This window comes from Tamandua tetradactyla, chromosome 3 (genome assembly GCF_023851605.1).
Source record: "Tamandua tetradactyla isolate mTamTet1 chromosome 3, mTamTet1.pri, whole genome shotgun sequence".
NCBI lineage: Eukaryota > Metazoa > Chordata > Mammalia > Pilosa > Myrmecophagidae > Tamandua > Tamandua tetradactyla.
In genome coordinates, this window is record NC_135329.1 from 108,300,793 (window position 1) to 108,326,026 (window position 25,234).

Consider the following 25,234-nt stretch of genomic DNA (forward strand, 5'->3'; position numbering starts at 1 on the left):
TGGGAGGCTAGAAATAATGAATCCATAATCCCACAATTTCTCCCTTCTACTTCCAATGTTTTCCCATTCTAACCTTGGAAATAATCTCTTTCTTGATTTCAGACTTGTTTTACAAATGAATATAAAATCACACTAACAGACGAGAAGAAGGAGTTTATAAGGTACAGCATATATACAGATATAAATCCTTGGATTTTTGACAATCTCACAGCATTGCATTTAGTGACAGGGGTTAAAAAATCCATGATCGTCATTACATTGAACTGACTTACAATGTATCCAGATTTGCTTTCCCAGTCCAAGGCAACTTTCCATAATCATTGCTATTTATGCCAATTTTACTACTCAGGTGAGAAATTATAAAGATGGTGACCAACACAGTTCTTAGAGCTTAAATCACATTCCACTCAACCCTATCTCAGATAATAATGTATTCCGTTCCACTGTGGCACTGCAACTTCACACAAGTTCTGAAACAAGTTTTACCCTTTCATCTCTCCTATTAACAACAACACAGATGTAGGGGGAAAAAAGCAGCAATAAAAAAAGAACGCAGTGTCAGAAACACGATTCATCTATCAAATACAATCTTTCAGTAACTTTACTGAATTTGCTATTTTTTTAAGGTCACCTTTCAAAACACATTTCAAAGGCAGGCTCATTTCAGGAGCAATGTTTAGCACATGCATAAGTTTGGTTCCTTTTTGCACATGTTGCCACCACTGATGCTTCCTTTAGAGAAACAAACGTATTTCTAGAGCTTAGGCATCCTACATGAAGGCGATGGATTCCTAAACATTCTGACTCTTCGAATTAAGGTACTCAAAGTCGAAACAATCCCATTTCGCATTTAAAGATGGTTCTGTTTTTTTTAATCTGAAAACCTGACAGGAATCTAAAATCCATTGCCAAAAACAAAAGGGATCCTTTAGCATGAAGAGACGGGCTTGGTTGCTGGGCTTGGTTCTTGGTTGTTCTAATTAAATATATATACATATTTATATATATCCCCTCTTTCCATCTTGTGGGAAGATTCAGCCAGAAGATAAGTATGGCGTCTCACTATGGTAATTGTAGTCGGGACAGACTTTTTGCACAAGTTTATAATCAACACTGTAAAAGGCAATGTAAATGCAAATGACCTTGAAGGGTTTGGAACACAGCCAAGAGACGTGGCTCTGAGTCTGCTCTTGGTAGCAGATCTTGGACGGGTCAAAGTTGCACAGGGCAGTCTTCTTCGCCCGATCTGTTTTCTCATACTCAATGCGACAGTTGAAAGATTTGGATTCCTTAGTCTCTAAGGTAGACTGGGGGGAAACTTCAAATTCTACCACTTTGGAGGGTGGGACCAAGCTCACTGAAACATTGCCCAGGCCTGTTGAATTATGTCGGAAATAAACACTGAAGGTTCCATTTCCATGGTCAACAATTTTCCCCGTGATGAGCAGGTTGAGTTTGACAGTTTTAATGTTGGAATGAAAGTCACCCCATCCGAACATTTTCTTAAATTTTCCTGTTTTTACTATTGGCCTCCGTTTAGTTCTTGCCAATGGCTCCTGAACCTCTGTGATGTTGGCCAACCAATCCCAAAAGTTCTCCATGCTGTCTGCATACGCCACTTGGCCAGGCCTCGGCATGGGAGACTGCTTAACAAACAGGCGCAGGGGGTTGATGATCCTTGAGTGTGCCACGTTTCCGACCAAAGTCCCTGGGGCATCTCTGTCTTCCCAATCCAGCCCTTCCGTGGCATGAACCACTTTTTCACTGTCACAAAACAACTGTTTGAAAAGAAAAAAGAGAAATAAACTTTAGATTAGGCTTTGAGAGTGCACATACTGATGTCAGAGCACAGGGGAAATTATGTTGATATGACTTCAATTCACTCTAAATGGCATTTCACACATACCGCTGGGCTCAACAGTAGAACAAGAGAATTATCTCAAGCAATGTAGAGCTGTGAATATAAAAATTACAATGATGAGATTAAGAACAGAGTGCTTAATGGGCTGATGTGGTTCTAGTCTGTTTCCTAATCTTTACAATTCTATTTTTCCAGATTGTAGAAAGGAGTTATTTTTGCCTCTCATTTATCAGAATCATTAAATAACTGCTTTTTTTCTCAGGTAAAAAACAACTCTAGGAGCTAGAAACCATTTGACTTTAAGATACTAACACATTTCTTTTAAATATATTTATAAATATAACAGTCTCATTGTATTCAAAGACTCATGTCATAATTCCACTCATCTTGAATATAATTCCATCTCAAATTCTATAATGAAAAAGACATGGGTGGGCCACGATGGCTCAGCAGGCAGAGTTCTCACATGCCATGCCGGAGACCTGGGTGTAATTCCTGGTGCCTGCCCATGCAAATAAATAAACAAATAAATAAGAAAGAAAAAGACAGGTGGGGGTACACAGGTGGTTCAGTGGTAGAATGTTTGCCTCCCATGCGGGAGACCCGGATTCGATTCCAGGACCATGCACCCCCCCCCCAAAAAAAGATGTGTATAATATTAAAATCTCTACAAAAAGTTTTAGTTGAAAAAAGTAGAATTGCAACTTCAGCTGTCTTTGTAGAAACAGCAGTTAAGTGTTGAAGAATATATTTTGAATTGATTAAAAGAGTGTATATAATTTAATGAATGTCATCACTACTATATTATATTGAAAGCTAGAATTACTCTCCCCTCTTTTTTCAGCAAACAGTACAGGTAACATAAACCAGAAGAGAAAGTTGCAGTTCTGCGGTTCTCTAACAGATTTATTATGTTTCTTCACTTCCAGAAAGAAGGATGCTTTCCCTCGCTTTTTTGAAATACCTGGCTCTTGTGGTCCATCATCCATTTTCTGCTTTTCACAGAGACATGAGAACTAAGAAATATTTCTCCTTTAAAAATTTTATCATTTTTGCAAACCAACACTTAGAATTTCTAAGAAAGAGTATTGTGCATGTGTGTTAGGGATTCCAGAGTATTTCTGTTCAAATCATAGACAAAGAAACTTAGCACTTTATTTACATTTGATTTTTTCTTTTTGGAATGTAAAAGTCCACATGATTTCTAAAATTATTTAGTTAAGTCAAAGCTAGGTTTCCTTGAGGGATGGCATCATTATATAGGAAACTGCGGCCTGAAGTGAATATTTATGGGTGAGTTATGAAGTGGAAAATAGAGGTTTCTAGTGGAAACACAGATAGCTTCTTATCGCTAATAACACAAGCTACTCTTGTAATGATTCTCCAGAAAACTGTCAGCATGATGAAAAGGAGGAAAAAAGATGGGTGATATGCGTAAGGATGGTGTCTCCAGCCCTTTTAAGCTTTGCAAAGCCCCCAGCAAAACAGGTCTCAGATCGTCAAAATATTTCTTTCAATCCAATTTTGAAAAATTAAAATCTGAATTTAAAATATTGCACTCTTGACTATATGGTAGATTTTAATAACATGAAGTTATCTTTTGTATAGTCATAAAAGTTTAGAAATTTAACTCCTAGTAGAGCTTTGTGAACAAATGTTTTCACCTACACCTAGTCCAAGATCACTTTAGAATGGGAATCCAAGGTTCCAATGTCTGAGTGTGTGTGTGTGTGTGTGTGTGTGTGTTTGGGGGTGGGGGTGGGTTTGCATAGTATACATGCCCATTGATTACTTTCCTGAAGGCCTTTCTTCTACATTTCTACTCTTCTCTGAATTCTTTTCTTCATTTAAATTTCTGTGGTTTGGTAGAAGGGCAAATTGACATGATGCACCCTTTCACTGTTTCGAGAACCTAAATCCACACCTCTTATTTATGCATCCTGAGTTGAAATTTCTTTCCCTCTCCTGCTGTTGCAGAGCTGGAATGTGTACCAGAAAAGAGGTCAATACTTAGGATTTCTAGCTCAACACATTTTGGGTATTTCTGACGCTATAACTAGAGTTTTCCAACTTTGAACACTCTCAATGACGATGTGCACATGTCTCATTCACATCTATTGGTAACAGCCCATGGAGTCAAGTATCCTGGCTCCAGCTATGACCTGAGCTTCCTGAGAACTGATGCAACTTGGTTCAAGTGGAAATGTTCTCCCTTGTGTCCAGCAAGAGCTCCAAGGGCTTATGGACAGTTAAGGGGCCCCTTGCCAATTAAGATCCAGTTTCTCTTCTCTGTGATTATTTTTCTTGTTGTCCAGAGTCCATTATTTATTCTGCACCTGTTTCCAGTATTTCATGAGATTTGCTTGACAATTGCTGACAGAAATGCCTACTATTTGCTGAAAATCTCCTGGGTACACTAACGGCTCCTTTACATTCCGGGCTTATTCCCCAATTTGGTACAACTGATTTATTTCTTCCCTCCCTGTCACCTTCTTTCGTTTTTAGCAAAGGTGTAGTCCTTATACCATTGTCCCCTTTGGGCTTACTTTTTTAAAAAAAGAATCAGTTCTTACCTTTACACACCTTGCTACAGATAAAATACTTTATTAACAGGACAAAATTCCTTTTCTGTTCAAAACCATCTTTTTATCCACTATAACTACAAAAATACTCTGCTACTGGTAACTACATGCTCTCTTTTTTCTCCTTTAAAATGTTTGTTTTAAGTTACACAATTTCCTGATTTTTTTTTTCTGCCTGGATCTTTTACTCGATGTAGCACTTTGCCTGATTTTCCAGTTACTGAAAACAAAAATATTGACCTATTCATTATTCATTAAGCAACAAATAAGTTTCACCGTCACGTGGAGTCTAACTTGCCTGATACTGGTGCATTTTTGAATATGTGTTAAACCCAACACTTTATGAGGTCCTTCACTTATCTTTAGGACACTGTTGATGGTTTTGAGATTACTCAAAAATACCTACAGTAATGGAAATAACAATGATAATTAAAATTGGCCATTTACGGAGGCTTTAAAAAGTCTGAAGATTTTTTTTGAAGTAATTTATGTTGTAACATAACTTAACCCAAACATGTATGACTTGCCCTAAGGCAAATGAGTGCAAAAAAAAATCTTAACTTATCAAACATAAATTGGAGGCAATTATTTGCTTTAACAAAGGCTCTTTTTAATTCTTTAAAAAAGGTTCCCCATGCAAAATTTAAAATAGAATTTGATTTCTAAAAAACTTATTCTAACACACTATCTTCAGGTTCAAACCTATTCAAGGAGCTCTTGATTTTAAGGTTCGTCTATTTTAAAATGATAACTTTTAGCTAATAGCACAGATCTACTATTCCTCTCTCTTCCAATGAAAATATCCACTGTGGTTCCTAGATAAAAGGCATATATACATAAATAGATACTTGACTTTGTCCTAGACATTCACACTTTTAACCTACTATGACAACAAAATTAGCCAAGCTGAGAAAAACTGTATAAAACTTCACCTGTTTATCACTCTTAAATACATGAAAAGTTGACAGTGATTTCGAAATCTCAAAAAGCTATCAAGGGATAATGATGACATATTGGTAGAAGATTATCATTAATAGGGTAAATATATTACTAGGTGTCTTTAAAAGCTGACCATTGCATCTCCTTTACCAACACCCCTACCCCCCTTCAGTATAATTTGTCAACAAGTATGACATATTGTTGTATTTTCTTACGAAGCATTACTACTGGGAAGGCACCCCGTCCTACACTTAGGTTGTAACCTAGATCTCCAGGACTCATGCTGAATCTCAGAAGACTTGACCAGGAGTGACTGGGGGCTGGCTGAGCCACTCGTTCACACAGGACGAGGACAGGGCAAAGAGCAAGAATTTGGTACTTGATGACCTCATCAGTGTTCTCGCCTATGTCACCTTTGTTGGTGAAATGAATGAATGGAAATCACTGAACCCAAACCTTGGCAAAAGGCATTCAATGATGGATGGCTCTTCTACCGCCCAATAGATAGTCTTATGCTGCCTACTCAAGGAGTGTCCCCAAAGGGTTATATGAGCTCTCACGCCTCCAAGAAACTGATTCATCAAGCAACTTGTTCAATGCCATGTGGCAAATTAATGACCAAGTAGAAATCATCCTTCTCAACTCCAGAACATCAGTCAAATGTTTCCGTGTGTTTCCAGTTTCACAGGCATCTGAGTCATGTTCAGCTCAGAGGCAGAGGCGAGCTCTTTGCCAACAAACTGTGTTTGTGGGTCTCTGATTCCAACCTACCAAATGAGTCAGCAAAGAGAGCTGAAGGTACAAAGTTCCGACAGGCGCCCTCATTCCTGAACAGACAATTTCTGTGATACAACATGCTGGGAGAAGACTGTCAGTGCTTCTGAACCAGTTGACAAACCTCCCTGTTCAAGACAAGAGCGTTAGATATTATCTACCAAGCACAGGGCTGAATGCCCCTGGTTAGTTTTGTACTTGCTGGTGAGCTCCTCCTGCTAATTTCAGTATCACTACAGTCTTTTGTCCCATCATATTACAATAATAATGCAAGAATGAGGTGCTCGAAGGATTAATAAAAGCTCAAACCTTCATCAATTAAACGAATCAGGTGGAAGGGAGCCGAGGAATAAAATTGTATTTCTTTTCAGTTCTTTTGTTTTGAGGAGGAAAAAAGATGACAGGCTCAAATCATTCATCATAACAAGCCTGCAGTTGAATTTCACTGATAATTAAATGCATTTCTCCCCAAAGGCAGAGAAGCTGCAATGAATTATATAGTAGCAGAGGTGAGAACTGTCACGAATTATAGAAACAATTTATAAACTAAAAAGCATCGTCTTCTGCAAACATTCTATGAGAAGATCCTTTTTTCCAACTGTATCTGATGTATTTTTAATAAATATCTTATTTCAGAATGATTCTAGTTACAGAAAAGTTGCAAAGGTAGTTCCAAGTGTTCCCATATATTCCACCCCTACTTTCCCCTATTGTTAACAGCTTATATTATAGTATGGGTGCCAGAACTTATAAACCAGTATTGATATATTGTATCTTCATGCCATGAAAAATTGCACCAGACAATGTTAAACAGACAAGGATGACTTACTTTATGGCTACCATAGTAGGGAAAGGAGAGAGGAGAACTCAACCCCAAGGAAGGCAGGGGTGTGGTTGAGTTATGTAGACAGGGCAAGGGTAGTGGGAAAGTACTAGAAAACCATCTGGGGAGAGGGGAGGAGGAGGTCAGGGGCAAGGATAATAAATATGGAACAGCTCATATCTGAAGTTCTTTGTACCACCCTTTTTTTTGTTTCCCTGCAATCTGAGTTCTTTTTCTCTGCAGTCCCACAGCGGCAAGATTAGTTTCAAGATCACCAGAATGGGGTAGGGAGTGAGTAGGAGAGGGTAAGGTACAAGGTCAGCAGCTTGACCCGGATAAAGAAAAAATAATCTTGGTCAATTAACTAAAATGTGTACTCTATTCAGACTTCCTGTTTTCCCCTCATGTCTTTCATCTTGCAGGACCCCATCCAGGCTTCCACACTGCATTTAGTCATCATGGGCTCGTCTTGACTGCCACAGTTTCTCAGACTTTCCTTGTTTTTGATGACTTTGAACATTTTGAGGAGTACTGGCCAGGTATTTTGTAGAATTCCCCTCAAATTGTGTGTGTGTGTTTTTTTCCTAATGCTTTTCTCCTGACTAACCTGGAGTTATGAGTTTTTGAGAGGAAGTAAACACAGGTCAGGTGCCATTCTGATCACACCCTATCAATGTGACATCACCACGGACGTTAACCTCGATTACCTGGTTTACAAAGAGAAAATCCTTTTTTAAAGTTTGCTTTCAGAATTTAGAAGGCTTGTAGACTTTTATTGTCATACACTAAGCCTAATTTTCATTTAATTCAGTGGCACTTGGTTTAAGGGTGTTTTTTTTAGATGTCAGGAACACTCAAGCATTTCAATTTATAACTCTGTACAACATTGCTGAATTATCTCATATAATCTCAGAGTTGTTTAAGAAATATGAATTATTTCTCATTTATTCTGGCAATAATACACACTATAAATGAGTTCATCATCATCATTATTGTGGCTATTTCACTTTCATTTAATGCTCATTCTTTTAAAATTGGGCTCATTTTTAGAATGGATAGCTCACTAAGGAAGAGATTATTCTATTAATCTCTTAAATTAAGAATCGGAATTAATTTCTCTCTGTATTAGAATTAAAAGGCCCTTTCTCAGTTGAGGATTCAGTCCATTGTATTTTGATTGTCTATCTCTAATGAGTTAGTAGAGTCAACCTGTTTCCTAAAGGAGTGGCGCTAACCTCACAAAGGACCGGTCTATATATTCTCAGTACTGGGTGGTGTAGGGCCATGACTACTAAGTTGCTTTTGGGTTTTGGGACAGGCAGACCTTTGCCATGATTATGATATAAGCCTTTTCTATATATACACCATTGTGATAGCTTTGTTTCTTCCCCATCACCAGGTATTTGGCTAGGTCCTGAACTAAGGGAGTGAGAAGATTTCTGTACACTCAATGAAAAGGAAGTGATGGACATTAAAAAATTTACGTTGAGTTTCTGGAGATTCAAATTCCACTCACTACATATCATGTCATTATCAGTTCAGGTAGCTCTTTGTTACAACAATCTTAACATGATGATCTTCTTAGAGACACCAAGAGAAGAGATCTCCCTGCCAGCCTTCCTGTCCCAGGTCAGTGTTTTACAATTCTCCTTGATACATTTGACACATAGTGACTCTTACACTTACATGGCATGAAGGGTATATGAGAGTCTTGGATTTTCTAGGTAATTGAAGCTTAGTCCTTTAAACCCACTACCTCTAAAAATAGCTCTCTTGACTTAGCAAGAACAGATCATATGACATTAACAAACACTGTTTAAGAAAGTTGGAAGTCTAAAACAATTTAAAAATATTTCCACAAAAATATTCTTCTATTTTTAGCAAGATTAAGTTTATTGTGTCACTGATGGCCCCCTATACCTTCAATCATCTGAATGGTACCATACTCCTATGCTGCATGTGCAAATTATTGGACTGGGAGAAAAAGTGGAGTGTCCTAATCGGGTCTGTGCATTGCAGAAAAGAATCCATCACGATATTCTCCAGGGGCTGAATGTAACTCAATCGGAAAAAAGCAGGTCAAGAGTGAAGGAATGAATGAAAGAAGCAAGGTGATGAACTCAATTAGGACAGGTGAAACTAAAGCAGGGAAGAGTGAGAGATGGGAACAGAGTGCTCTGATTTATTGGAAGGACTTAGGGTCAGGAAAACTGGAATGGAAATCTGATGCTGTCACTTCTGGTCCGTCACCCTGTGAGCTGCATCCCCTCCTCAAGCCTGTTTTCTCAACAGTAAAATGTAAAAGTAATAGGAGGCAGTTGCACTTCAAAGAGATGAAAGAGGCTATAAGGTGGAGAATGAATTAGAGGGAGGTGGGTGCAGAGGCAGGACATTGTAAGGAAGTGAACATCGTTGTCCAGAGAAGTGAGGAGATCCCAAACCGTGGCCATTCATCCATGCACTCATGTTTCAATCACTTAGTCAACACATTTATGACATGCCTTCCAGGTGCTCATATTTATGCTTTACGAACTGGGAGCACATTGCTAAACAGGACAGAGCATGTTCCTGTGTTCATGCAATTTGCAAAAGAACAGGGGAAAGAAATGCTAAATAAATAATAATTCACATAATTACAACCGCCATAAGGGCCTAGAAGGAGACATATCTATCAGAATATATATGCATCAGAACATGTATTGATCAGTATAATGGGGTGGGGTGGGGCTAATCCTAAACGAGGGAGCCAGGGAAGCAACAGGACAGGGAGTGAACGGGATTGAGTAATTACTAACTTTATTCTGATGAGAGAAATGAAAGCCAAGATTTACTGGTCAATAGCTGATAACTAATGAACTAGCAACATGAAAACTAATTGATCTTGCTATTTTTACTCCTTTATCTCTTGTTCCAAATTGTGTATTGATTTGTCTACAATTACTAATGAGTGTGATAACAGAAGACAATAGTTGCATTTTCCCTAGCTTTGAGAGGACAATTTGACAACTTCTGTGCTGCATGTCCACTTCTCTCACAAGCATCAACAGGCGCCAAGTTTCAGTTAGAGCTAAATTCCTGAGATGCAGGTATAGGCCTCATCTTTCACCCTAAAATCTGCTAAGAGCTGCTGGAGGTTTAAAATATACATTCTTGGTGATGCTACTTAACAATGAACGAAATATGCACTAGATAAGCAAGAATAATCTGAAATAATACAGGCCTGTCTTTATGTTTATAGATGTGCTAAAATATACTAACAGACAACAAATCTAGCTCATGTCCATGATTTTCACAAGGACTGATGAATGTGCTAAAGGAAAGGTAAAACAAGACACCTGGTTTTGTTTTGTTTTTTTCCTATCCTAATATTTAACAGGATTCTATAACTGAAGAGGATGTTTTCAGTTTTTACTTTGCATATAAAATATTAACAACCTATACTGGCTTACCACGAAATGTTTGCTGAAACACACGTAATGGACTGTGCATAGATTATCACCTGCCATTAAGACACAAGGTTATATACCCTGAGCCATTTGTTAATACATCAAAAATATTTGGTTCTCTATCTACCAAACAAAGCAAATTATGACTTCCCAGGATCAGAAACTGACTGCTCCAAACTGGAGGATTCCTATCAGGCTGTGAGAATTGGCCTTTCCTCAGCCACAGGACTGGCATATGCTACAAGAGATAAACTGATACAGATCTGTACAAATATTTTTTAAAGGCATCCATCCGGCTTATCCCTTTTTACCCCTCTGGATATCCTGGAAGCATTTATTAATGTTCCTTCAGAGTGGCAACCATTGCTACATGCCTGGTTTGGAAGAAGAACTAGTGTGCCTAATGGATTTGTTTCTAATGTTGTTTCTGATGGCATCTATGGAGCTGGTGATTAATTATTTCACTGGGGGTATTAGTTCAAGACAAGAATCTCCGAAGTGACCCCTATTATACAATTGGCTTACAGATCTCTTTACAAGCTGGAGCACTAGAGAACCAATAATGAGAGGTGTTGAAAACCCTCGTTTTTGTTGCTTATGTGTAGCTTATATAATTGTATTGCTTAAACAAATCTGTCCTATATGCTGCAGTTAAAACTAAAACAACAACTTGCTCAGCAGAAAAAAAAAACAACTGCTATGATTGAACTCAGCAGCCCATTAAATTTTTTGCTTGTAAATGAGTCTCGGAAATCATTTTCACTGGGAAGAAATTTTACTGCTGATCAAACAGAAACAGGTATCGCCTGGCCAACATACAAAGCTATCGATGATTAGTAGGGTGGTTTTCCCCTAAAGTCATATTTCTGGTGCTCCATTACAGAACTGTCACAGCAGATTAAAAGAGGAAAAGGCAATGAAGGATGACAGAATCAAATATATATCAACATATTAATTGTACCTATTAATATTTTGTGGCATAATATGGCATTGTTTCAAAATTCATTTTGCAAGTTGAAAAACAATGATTGTTTGGGAAAGGAGAACTAAACAGCGCATGGAAATTCTTTCTGCTGAGATTGGCAAATTTATTTTACCTTCCAGATATATTTTAATAGTTACCCTTTACATTTTTCTAAATTGATACAGGAACTAACAGGGAACATAAATGTGAAGACAGAAATCTTAGCAGTAAATGCCAAAAAGCTAGATTGCAACGCTTGGCAGAAGTTTTATTGCTAAGGTTAAATATGGCAATTCTTATTTTATCTTGATGCTGGTAATCTGGAAAATCAGTGACACAAGCCTCTGCAAAAAAGCAGTAATACATACATGCACACGGTCATGCTCACACACGGAAATGTCACATCTAAACACACATGTGCACCTATGTGCATGCACATACCACTTTTCTCTGTAACCATTTAAAGTGAACAGTGTGAGAGAAAACTTTCATGTTGTGCTAGAAGGGGAATAAAAAGAGTTCTTTAATCATGAACAAGCTGGGAACAAATGTTAAAGAAGCCTTGGGGTAAGGCGCTGTTAGATATTATAATGCCATGCTCCCCAAGTGAATCCTGGTCAGAATCCAGTCACCTTTAACGCAAGTTTTGCAAAGTCCAGCAGGCTATTCTTATGATACAATCCTAACAGAAACAGTCTTTCTGTTGTTAAGGAATAAATGACCCAGAATGGTAAGTGGCATCATCTGTGTTCACCCATGTGTCCCAATAAACCACATCTAAGCTATGAATAGAAGAGAAGAGCATCGCATGATAGAACATATAAATACTTCTAAAATATAATGGCCTGGGAGAACATGAATCTGTGTCTTTACTTGCAGCGAAGGGGAAGTGCAGTTGCATGAGAAGCGGAAGTGCCAGCTTATTCTGTTTCCATGTCAGTCTGGCAGGGTTCCAATAAGGACAACACGTGTGGCCTGGGGGAGAGGACATGAGAGTGGCTATGAGAAGAAGTGTACATGTGTGTGGCTTTGTATTTTACCATCAAACGCACTCCACACTTCAGTATTGAGGTGCCCTTTATTTCGCAGTGAGTATTTGCTGTCTTTTAATTGTAATAATTAATTCTGTTCATGTATGAATAACTTATTTTCATGACTCAATGATGCCTCTCACTGTCCTTCATCTTCCGCAGACCTAATATAGGAAATGCCTATGGTGACTTAACAACGGATTCCGATTTAGAGTGAAGCGTCCCACCAGGATGTGCCCAGAGTAACCTGTGAGTTTATAGATCATCATGCTTGTCACATTGCTGTTTATTATCATTATTTTTCACACGGCTCTCTCTTCATCATGTGTACTACGGAGGACAGATATTATATCTTACTCACTTTATCTCTCCTGCACTTAACCACAGTGCCTGATACACAATAAATACCCAATAAAAATGGAATAAATAAGCCTGACTCACGGTGTGTAACATCCTGGACCTTTCACAAATTTTTATTTCCTTAGACTTTCCTCTTGAACTACTTGGTGAAATTTTTAAGTCCTTATTAGAAGCTGGTCAATAAAGTAGTGAAGTAGGAAAAATAATGGAGATGGGGGAGGAGCTAGAAGTAATAAAATAATAATAGCTTGATAGAAGAATAGCAAAACCTAAATCAAACTGTTTGAAGAGGTTTCTGGGCATCATTAAAAGGATTAATGTGCAGAGTTTTGCATAAAAGGCCAAATTTGATTATTTTCAAGGGATAATCATTCCCATGACTTCAACCACCATGAAAAGTATATACCAGTTTTGCCTGTTGTAAAACATAAGTCAAAATTCTGATTGCTCTATGATAGTGTAAGCAGTAATTTAAAATGAGGATGGAAATATTTGCAAAGGGGGGCGTGGAGTAAGAAGTCTTTCTTAGAACTCATCTGACTGTTGCATTTCTTCATGCCTGGCATTCTGCTTGCACAATCCCACAAACTCCTTTACTTTGTGGACATTGGCAGAGCTTGAGATCTTGGCAGTTCTCTTTCAGTCATCTGATACTTGGTTGAGAAGGGTTGCGGCTGCTTTCTTGACTCTGTAATTATGTGCAAGCGGGATCAAAATCAAAGTCCCTTCTGTGTCTCTGGCAATCTCTCAGTGACCTTCTCCCTTCACTCCTGCCAACGCGGCTGTGCACACCTAGTTCAGAAGTCCTGGGAAATGCTCACAGGACTGTCCTTGGATTAGAAGATGGTTCGGGGCCATGGGTGGAGACACAGGCTCTGCCTTACAAACATTTCACGTCAAGCCACACCAATTTGGCACATGGTCCAGCGATGTTTCTAAGATTCAAATCTGATTGTTAGTCTTCACTGTTCAAAGCCCTTAAAATAGCTTCCTATTCCTTAGAGCTGGGTTTTCACACTTTCAGAGCAAGGGAAACTTATTCTCCCTCAAGTAAGCTTTTTTTGTAGGATCCCAGTATAGTCAAGAGACATATGCCGTTTATTAACGCACAATTATTTAAGAGTTCAAATGTATGACAGTATTATAAGCTGAATGAATGAGAGCATAAGTATCTTATAACAAGCATGAAGCTTGAAATCAGAGGTTATAGATGATCACTGCAGTCAGATTAGCCTCAAAAGAACTCATGGCAGCATCTCTTCCAGAAAGCCTCTCTTGACCACCTGACAGACTTGCTCACTCCCCTCCACTGCACTCCTATAAGCCCACTTGAACTTGTTTGTCTCCCTTCATTAGGTTGAGCTCCTGGGAGATAAGGGCATTTTCCTATTCTGTCCTATGTTCCCAAAGCCTAGCACAATGTATGTGTGTTCAGTGAATACATTAGGCTGAATACATAACCTTCCCACAAAGTGCTGATAATATCTCATAATAATAAATATTTCAGTATTACTTTTCATCAGGAGCCATTTTCCTCCCAAGATGTTATATATTGCAAAATCATTTCTAGCATGTAATGTACCCAAATTACTATAGAATATTTTTTTTAATTACTGGGGGATCAAATCCATGAGGTTTAAGTGTGCTTTCGTAGGGAACCCAGAGAGAGGAGCCATGCTTGAGGAAGGAACAAAGTGAGATGCTACAAACAATCCCTGAGAAGGTCCTGGCAGCTCTGGCCCTTGGAGACTGCAAGCCTAAGCCCACTGTCTGGGATGCAAGGGGAAGGGAGAGACGGATTACTGCGGGAAGTAGCCTCGGGATCCAGGGCAGAATCAGCACAGCATCCACTGACTTGCAAGGAGGGAGTAAGCTTTTCCAGGAGTGTCCACATCAGAGATAAGAACAAAAGAAGGTATTCGGATAATTTACACAGCACTGTGGGGAAATAAGTATCTGATTATTTCAAGTTAAACATGTTCTGGGCCTAGATTAAATATGCCTATTTAATATGCTCCATTTCTCAAGGCCTTGCATTTGGCCTCTGTGGACATATCTGCATAATAGGCCGGTTGAAATCTTTCCTATGTCCTATCCTAGAGGGAGGAGCAATCAGCAATTCACTGGAAATTTATATCCAAAACAGATTAAGACAAGAACTAATCAACCTGCTCCTAAACTCAGTTCCTCCTGGAGCCTGTTGAGCAACTATGATGTCCAGACACCCCAATACCACAGTCGGAATTTGTCGTGGGATGGATCCGGCTGAGCAGGTAGGAAATAGCTCAAGTGGTGGCAGAGGGTGGAAGCGGTCAGAAAGCAAAGTTATCCAGAGATGGGGAAACAACCTGAAATCTAAAATGTCTCCTTGACAATTTGTACTTACTTCCTCTCTGAGCTGACTTCCCCCTCACAAATGTATTCTCCCTTTGCCATCTAGTCTTGTCACTGGCAGAGGAGGTGGATTCTTTAGCCCGGGTGCTCAAATGACCAATTCCTGAGACACTGGGGTTTCAAAGAGAGAAAGAGTTTATTGCTAGGTGCACAGCAGGAGAGCAGATGGCCTATCCGCCCAAAATCTGTCTCCCCAAACTGCAGAAATTCTCATAGTTTTATTAGAGAAAAAGATGGGTAGGGCTTAAGATAATGAACAGTGGCCCAGATGATGTAATTAGAGGTGATCTGATTATTGAGCATGCACAGACTGATTACATGCTTAGTCACAGGACCTAGGTAAGAAAGTGACAGCCTTATGATGACCGTGATTTTTAGTATTATAATGAGGTCTACGTGACTTGTAGGTTAAAGTCTAAGCTACTGCACATGTCAGGTGGGCCCATTTTGGTTAGATCCAGTCTCGATTATCAAGATAACTTTAGACCTGGTGTGGGTTAGTTCTGGGCTGATCTAAGACCCTTCATTAATAAACATTAGGGGCTGTCTTCAGTGATTACAAGACTCTAAAGTTGAAACACTGGATAACTGGGTACAAATGAAGGTTAGCCACAAGTTACAACTCCAGAGCACAACACAAAGGCTATACAATCATTATCAGCGATCAGGCAGCTGGATTACAATTCAAAGATTTCATGCATTTCCCTCATCTATTCTAATATACCAGAGAGCAAAAAGGAATATCTATATAACGATTCAGTAATCAGAATCATTCCTCAAATACTAATTTCTTGGTTATAGTCTTTATCATCTCCAAAAAACACAACACATCTGCCCAAGGACTCACCCCAGAACCCTGAGTTCTTCTTGACCCCTCTCTGGTTTTCGTCCTCCCACATCCAGTGCATCACTACTTTCTCTATTCATTTCCCCAATATATTTGAAATCTGTATACCTCTCTCCACCTCCAACATCTTCTCCATCACAGACCTAGTCTCTCTCCTGGCCTCGAGAGCCTCTTGTGTTCAGTCTTGTCCCTCCAACTCAACCTGCACCCAGAATGACTTTTATACAACCAGCCCATATTCCTGCGCTGCCCAAAGTTTTCAGTGTATTCCACTGGACTTGGAAGAAAATTCAGACTCCTTACAATGGTCAGTAAGGTTCTTCCAGAAAGGTTCCCACTGCCCTTCCAGTGTGCTTCTCCACTTACTCTTATGCAGTAGCATCCTCTTTCTTTCAATTCCTCTTGAAAACCCTCAGGGAACTTTGACCATGGCTCTCCTAAAGCACTATTAAAATTCTGCTTTGTTTTACCTCCTCTCACTAGATTGCATGTTACTTTGAATCTCCTGCAATACCTGTTCCGCACAGATTTTGGGGCACGGTTGTGTTCCAGGCTCTGGGCTGCTTTGGTGAATGAGACAGACATGGCCCCTGCCTTATGGAGGGTAGTGTCTAGTTAAGGAGAAAGACAGAAAGCATAAAAAGACATTTACAAGACAGTAGAAATTGGGTAGTGCAGAAAAGGAAACCAACAGGAATGTACCACCAAACACGGCCGGTGACTTTAGAGAGTGTGGCCAAAGACTGCCCTGAGGGTGACATTGGATTAGTCTGAGCGCACCTCTCTGGGAGGACTGCTGTAGACAGGAGGCAGTCTTTGGGAGGCCCTATAGCCATAAAAGTTGGGTGAATTCCAAGAACTGGACGAAGGTGGTTAGTAGGGGTGGAATAGGTAGGTGGGGGCACAAGGGGATATTGGGGAAGAAGGCGGGGGTCAGATCATTTAGGTTTCAAGTGGAGTGTCTCACTTGAAAATGGAGGTAATGAATAAATGCTTGTTTGAGGTTTCATGAGGTGAATGTGCTTCAGCTGCAACATTTCAAAAGTTAAGAAATTAGGGGCCTTAAAATTAATACAAAGGTGTAGAAGTGAGCTCTTTATATTTCCAGTTGACTGCTCTTTCTAGTACCACTGTAGTTGATTTTATACAAATGAAGATATGGAAACAGAGTGGAGAGGTAAATATTTAGCAACTAAAGATGGTTCTTACAGCATCTATCATGCAAAGATTGAATATGATTGAAATGTATATACTGATAGTCATTTACCAAAATGAATGACTGCTATTGATAGTTTTCCCAAGTCCATCTCCATTCTAAAAGCAAACACTGCTCTCTGCCTGAATGTTGCCCTCTAACCCAAACTCTTTTTGCCTATCTCTGATGTCTTCATCGGGGAATCTATTCTTCAGTATGGGGACCAGGTATAACTCTCTAATCTATGGTCTCTTACAACACCTGCTCTTGGAGCCCTGGACTGTCAGGTAAGACTCTAATTACTCTGCTGGAAAGACTAATTATAAAAAAGTCCTGAAATTACATGGAGAGGGAAAGGAGCCCAGCTACATCCAAACATCCAGCCATTTCTGCCAAGGTACCAGACATGTGAATAAAGCTGTTGTAAACCCTCCAGGCCAGTCCAATGGCCAGCTGAATTCACCAAGTGGCCCAGTTCATGCCACAACAAGCGAAGAATCAGCCAGCCAAGCTGTATCCAGATTTCTGGTCCACAACATCATGAGGTATAAGGAAATGCTTATTGCTCTGAGACATCAAGTTTTGGGGGCAGTCTTTTATGCAGTCAATAATTGACACATGGAGGGCAGGTGTGCTTGTCAGGTGACAGAATGGTAGCGACTAAGGGCAAATAGCCAGAATCTTGCCCTATAGGTGAAGTTGTCTGTGTGTGGAGGGACCTGCAGCATTAACTGGGGGGTGGGGGGGGGTGGGGGTGGGGTAGAAGGCCTGAGTCATCCTGATTTACAGGTCCCCATAGAGAGCCCTGGTGTCTGCCTTCAAGATTTCACAGTCCTTGCGAAGGCAGGTTTTTAAAAAGTTCAGACCCAATCCTTGGGCTCCCTTGGACACTCTTGTTACTGGACAAAGGCTGTGGATTCTTCTGCCCAACGTGCTCAATAACCAATTCCTGAGTCACCAGGGTTTCAAAGAGAGAAAGAATTTATTACTAGGCGTGTAGTAGGAGACAGATGGCCTAGCAGCCCAAAAGCTCTTTCTCGGAACTGCAGTAATTGGGGTAGTTTTATAAGAGAAAATACGGGCAGGGTTTAGAATAATGAGCACAGTGGCCCTAGATGATGTAATTAGAGGTGATCTGATTATTGAGCATGTGCAGATTGGACACTGAATGTATGAAAGAAAATGGCGGAATGAGATCTAGGTGACTTGCAGGTTAGAGTCTAAGCTACTGCACATATCAGGTGGGCCCACTTAGGCTAAATCCGGTCTCGGTCATCAAGATAATTTGGGACTTGGGGTAAGTTAGCTCTGGGCTGACCCAAGATCCTTCATTAGCAAACATTAGGGGCTGTCTTTAGTGATTACAAGACTCTAAAGTTGAAAAACTGGATAACTAGGTACAGATGAAGGCTAGTCACAAGATTTTTACAATTACAGGGTCAGAAGAGAAGGGCTATTCAACCATTATTGGAGATCAAGCCAGCTGGATTACAATTCAGAGATTTCAGGTATTTCTCTGTTGGCTCCAATATGCCAGAAAGCAAAAAGGAATATTTCTATAATCAAAATCATCCCTTAAATCCTGATTCCTCAGTTACATTCTAACCAGAGTCCAGATGGCTGGCATGACTTACAAAGGAGACTAAGATGATGTTTATTCTACCAAGGAATAATGCTAGTTCCTCATCAGCCATGCAGAGCTTTAGTCAATTAAAAATTTCCAATAATATTCAATACATGTGTAAGAGAAGCCTTAATAATCATTTTCAGAAGCTGAGTAATCACCTCTCTGTTTTGCTTTGCCTAACAATTCTCATCTGTTTCGGGTCTCATATGGACTTTGCCTAGAAGAGAATGCTGAAAGGTTAATTCTGAATGGACATCTAAAGAGAAGCAAATGGTGTAGCAAGCATGGTTACGCCAGGCCAGCGGAAAGCAGATATAATTCACGGCCATTTCCTTTACTTATTTAATATATTCATAACAGATGTCATTTTTACATAACAGATATCATCTGCTCTTAGATATATACCTCACTTCTCATTTTGATAGGACCTAATTTGTAAAAGCATGTGAGGATTTATAATATTTATAAAGGAGTTACATAAACCGCAGAGGATGGTAGAGAAGTAAACAATTAACAAGGTCCTGGATTCTTAAATCAGAACCTCAAGAAAACCTTGTTTGCAAATAAATTAAACTGTTTTCATTCTTACACACTGCATGTAAGTGGTATTTCAATTTCACAAAATTCTTTTTATAAAAGGAGTTTCAAACAAGGATTTAAGGCATTAATAATACTTAACACTCAGTAAAACTTTACTCTTTTAGGTATTAAGCATTTTTTTAGTGTCTTTGCTTGATTTATGGTTTGTCCCGTGAATGTACTTATGCTTCTCAGACTTTGTTAGGAGCCGTGGTCAATTACAAGAGGGCTGAAAAATATAAATGTTGTCCACCTGACCAAGCACCTGTAGGAAAAACTCTGTTAACAAAAGTGTTTTAGTAGTAGCCACCCTGCCCCTCCACTGGCAGCCTTTGGTCCAGCTAATAATATAAGGTAAGGCCCATGCCTGGATGTGGGCTGAAAAAGATCCAATGTCCAGATGCGCAAATGTCATATAAGCCATCAGAATTAGGGGTTAGCTTCTGAGCCATTTGACAAGAATTAGGAACAGGATACTCAGACCGTGAACCCCACAGCCTAGCTTTATTATGAGCATTTCTCACGAATTGATGGAATATAGTTGCCATAGCATTTATAGATCCTTCATTGTGGTCATTCCTTTATTTTTTTTCATCGACAATATGACTGTCTTTAAGCACTGCGCTATGAGAGCTGTTTTGACATATTTGAAGGGCTGTCCAACAGAGTTCAGGATAGATTTGTTGTGGCTTGCCCTAGGTCTAAGTTTAGAAACAATCTGTCGGCGGATTGTGGCTTGATAAAAGGAAGATTTTTTTAACCATGAGAACTGCCCATTAGAATAAACTGCTCCTGTGATAGTGAATTTGTCCTTCCTCATCACTCCAGATGTTAAAGCAAAAGTCTCTGAGGTTATAAGGGAAATTCATAAATCAACTTAGAGTTAACTTAGACAGCATCTAGGTTTCTTCAAACTCCAAATTAACTTCATTTTAAATATACTTTTTAAGATCTGTAAATGATATTTGAGGTTTTAAGATTGTGCATTCACTATCACAATTATTATTTAAAATTGCTGTGGAAATTGTTGACAATTCACTAAGGAATAATGAAAATTAACAATTAAAAATTCTGGCCATAAAATGACTAAATTATCATTACCTATTGAGAAAATTAAGCACATAAACAGAAATCCAATTAAAAGGTTTCTAAAGTAATACAGTCCAGCAAAATAGCTTGATAAAAGATTCTTAAAAATGAATTTTTCTCTATTTTAATATTAACAGTGTTAAAATGTAACTTGAACAAGATGCTGTTCATGAAGGCTACATAAAGCTTAAAATATATATGCAATGGCTTTAACAAGACATGTTTGAGCTTATATGAGCAAATTTACACAACTTTACCAAAAGCAACAAAGCAAATCTACACTCAATGGAGACATACCATATGCTTGATTAGAAAGAATGGATAGTGTAAGAATATTACTGTTGCCCAAATAAATGTACATATTTCACATAACTGTATATAAAAATCATGAGGACATTTGGGGAGCAGTAAAAAATGATCTTAAGGTCGATTTAGAGATCAAATAATAAATATTAAATGCCTCGTTATCAGAAACCCAACAAATAAAAGTAAAATGCAAACAAACTGATATACAATTTGAAACAAATATGGTAGTAAAAAGCCTCATATCCTTATCATATAAAGAGATTTTATAAATCATTAAGAGATAAAAATCACAATGAAAACATATACAATGGATAAAAACATACAATTCATAAGAAAAGACACAAATAGCCAATGAATTATGGTAGTAACAAAGAAATATCAACTTTAAAATAATGACATAATATTTTCTAAAAGTAAAATTGGCATTTTTTTTTCTTTTTAAATGGTATTACTCAATGTTGGCAGTTCGGAAAGTGTCGAAGTAAAAATGAATGAAGTCTTTCTGGAGAGAAATTTAGACACAATAATCAATAAATACACTTAAAAACTGTGGTATCACAGAACTCAATAATCCATGTCTAGGAATTTATCATGAAGCAAAATGATGCACAAGGGAACTGGCTTATGGAAAGAAATACAGATTAAAGAAACAGAGTAAACAGTGCAGAAATAAACCCATAAATACAGTATCAGTTGATTTTTGACACAAGTGCCAAAGTAATTAAATGGAGAAAGAGTGATCTTTTCAACCAATGGTGCTGAAACATTTGGACAATCCCATACACAATAACAGTAATTAACTGTAAATAGATGACAGATGTAAACACAAAAGCTATAAGACATCTACAAGAGAAAAAAAAAGGAAATAATCTTCAAGACCTTAAATAAGCAAAGATTTCTGAGATTCGATATAAAAAGCAGGGACCAGAAAAGAAAAACATGGATAAAACTGTACTTGTTCAAAATTAACACTTCCTGCTCTTTGCAAGACACTGTTAAGAAAATAAAAGACAATCATGGAGCAGGAGAATATATTCACAATACATTTATCCAGATATGATAAAGAACTCATAGAATTCAATAATAAGAAGACAAAAATCCAATTTAAAAGAATGGGCAAAATAGTTGAGCAAAAGAAGATATACTTCTTCAAAAAAGATATATACATTTAGCCAATGTGCTCATTATAAAATGCCGCATATTATTAGTCATCAGGGAAATGAAAATTAAGCCAATATGAAATACCTCTACCCCCGCCTATGATGACTAAAATTAAAAAGACCAACAGTATCAAGTGGTGACAAAGATATGGAGTAACTGAAACACTTATACATTGCTGACGGGAATGCAAGATGTAAAAAAATAACTTTGGAATACAATTTGGAAGTTTTTTATCAAGTTAAACATATACATACACTAAAACTCAGAAATTATACTCCTAAAGATTCACCAAAGAGAAATGGATACACATTTCCAACAAATACTTTTACACAAATGTCTACAGCAGTGTTATTCATAAAAGCCCCACACTTAAAACAACCCAAATATCCAAATAATGGAAAATCAAATATGGGTAATTAAATAATGGCTAATTACATGATCAACTGGAAAACAATGGATAATCAATTGAAAATAAAAACAATAAACTTAATAGTAAAAAAGTAATTCTCTATAGAGAAAATATAAATGGACACTTTCATACAATGGGAAACTACTCAGTAAAAAAATTAACAAGCTACTGATAACTTGCAACAACATGTATGAATCTCAGAAACATCCAGGCCCCAAGGAAGGCAGTCAGTGTAATTACATTTATATGGAATTCCAGTTCAGTGGTTGCCTTGAGCCAAGGAGTGGGAGGGTGTTGCTGACTACGAAAGAACTTGTGAGAATGAAAAGTTCTATACCTTAACTGAGGTGTTGGTTACACATATGTAAACATTAGTCAAAACTCTTTGAACTGTACTCTTAAAATAGTTTAATTCCCATAATTTATATGGGAGATATTAAAATAATATAAGTAATGTAGACATAATAAAATGAAAAATGAAACACTGCTAAGCAGGGAAAAGTGACAAAATTTTATAAAAAAATTTGTACACACACTAAAAATTATTAGCAGGAACTAAACTAAAATACTAACTGATTGTCTCAGGATAAAGGATTCTTGGTGTTTCTTATTTTCTTCTTCATACAAAAAGAAAATAAGAATATAAACTAATAGATAAGTAAGAAAAGTAATTGTCTTTAGAGGAAATTCAAAGAAAAGTTCATCCATACAATTAATCAAATAAGTACAAATTAAACAATCTGTGACTAAGAAATTATCAAATATAAAATAAACACAAACAACAAACACCTAAAAACTCAGAATATTTAATGCTAGAAAGGATATTTTCCCTTATTTTGTTGTGGCAATATAAATTAGTAGAGTATTCCTGGAGAGCAATTTATAATATGCACAAAAAGTTTAAAATTCTGCATTTTTTTTGCTGTAAAATTTGCACTTCTGAAGTCCTACACTAAGGAAATTTTCCAAAATACCAACTGTGGCATATGCATAATGGATGTTCACTCCAGTGTTATTTATATTATGACAAACTACAAACAACCAAAACCTTTGAAAATTGAAGAAAACTTAATTTTGATATGTTTCTTTAAAAGCCTATTATCCTGTATTTTTTGTTTGGGGAGGGGGAAATTGAACCCGGGTCTCCCGCATGGAAGGCAAGCGTTCTACTACTGAACTACCCGTGCACCCCATTATTATCCTGTATTTTTAAATGGTATGTGTTTTTAATGATATGGAAAATGCAATCTTATTTCTCCAATGATTGATTAACAAACATTATATATAAAGTATCATCCCAACTATAGTGTAGATGAAAAATGAATAGAAGCAGGTTGGAATAAACATCCTACAATATTTATAGGTTACAATTAGGCAGAAAGGTCATTAGTAGTTACTCCCTATTATTAACGCATTTCTATTTTTTAAAAATAGTCCACATTAAACAGGTATAAATTCAGTAATTATGCCTCCCAAATGAGATTCTTTAATCGAAATATGCCCACAGATTCAGGGAATATGCTATCTAAGGAGGAGAACTTTAGTCTTCTGGCTTCTGGGGAAAGTGAAAAGGGTAGTGGAGTTTGGGAACCAAACTACTTCAGTGTCTGGTTATTAAACAGTTAAGCATTTAACAAATTTAGCTTTATTGTATAGATGATGCCTAGCATAAAACCTGGGACATGATGGTCAGTAAATATTTGTTATAATGAACAGAAATTTTAAAATGTTGAAAATGTATGTGTATGTGCATACATATGTACACATATGCATATATACAAATGTATATACACACAATCTAAAGTAATCTCCAAAATTGATCAGCAATACATAAGATTTCTTCAACTATGTAAGTTGAGAAAACTGTGAATGAACACAAACTCTTACCATTGTCAATAGAGTACACATCTTAATCTTTTGCGGGCAGAAGAAATAAAAGTGCCTTCTGAAATAAAAGTGCCTGGGCCCTATAGCCTGTTTTTCTTTTAATCAAGACTGGCTCCAGGGTGGCGCTCTGAAAATAAAGTAAATAAATAACACAACCTGTGTTACCAGTTGATATCTTGTGAATAATTCACTACAATGAAAATTACTCTTAATAGTGCACAGGAAGAGAGAATAAGACATTCCCCTCTTTTCTTTGTGCATTCTCCAAAAGTTACACCCTGTTAGAACAGTGTTCAGTACTGGGATGGTAGAGCTGACCTAGGGGCAGGAGTGAGACCAGATGGGTAAATTAAAATTGTAGTAGGTTAATGAAGCTAGTCTAAGGCAGGGGTGGAAGTGAGGGCAGATCCTACTGTACCAGGCCTCTAGGAGGGACAGAAGCTAGCAAGAGGGGGCATCCTCTGCAGGGATGGGTCTGAATCAGAGTTTTGGGAGAGCAGGTTTCCCACCTGATTCCCGCCAGTCTCCTACTAGGTGCAATGCATTCTGCAGAAATAGATTTGCCTTTATTTTCTTGTTAATAGCAATCTTTAATTCAAAATTTTCCCAAAAGTCAAAATATATGAAGATCTATATCAAGGTGTGCTAATACGTGGCAAGTCTTCCTCAGTGCACACTCTATGTAATTATGCAACTTCAGTCCATTCATGTAGCGAATATGACCTTGAGGTGGTCTGTAGAATCTGAGGACATGGAATGCCATTTCCCCCATTTCCCACTAAGCCACATGGACGCTAATGCTAACAACCCCGTTTCTCAGAGAGAGATCAGGGCACAGACAGTTTAAGCAAATAATTCAAGTTCTTCAAGCAAGTAAGTCCTGGAAAAAAAACAGAACCAAGCTCCCTTTATTACCACTACCTACAGGGATGCACCCAATAGCCCATTTTAATGCAACAC

At 38.0% G+C, this 25,234-nt stretch overlaps 1 protein-coding gene and 1 pseudogene across 1 annotated transcript in view; one reads left to right on the top strand and one right to left on the bottom strand.

Moving 5' to 3' along the window:
• Positions 1–505: 505 nt before the first annotated feature.
• Positions 506–25,234, bottom strand: part of NXPH2 (neurexophilin 2) — a 119,105-nt gene continuing 94,376 nt past the window's right edge. The window contains exon 2 of the mRNA XM_077151929.1: positions 506–1,778. Coding sequence (XP_077008044.1) covers positions 1,035–1,778 — 744 coding nt within the window. The 3' untranslated portion in view covers positions 506–1,034. The remainder of the gene's footprint in view (positions 1,779–25,234) is intronic.
• The window catches only part of LOC143676780 (ribosomal protein uL30-like pseudogene), a 35,535-nt pseudogene continuing 27,733 nt past the window's right edge, over positions 17,433–25,234 (top strand).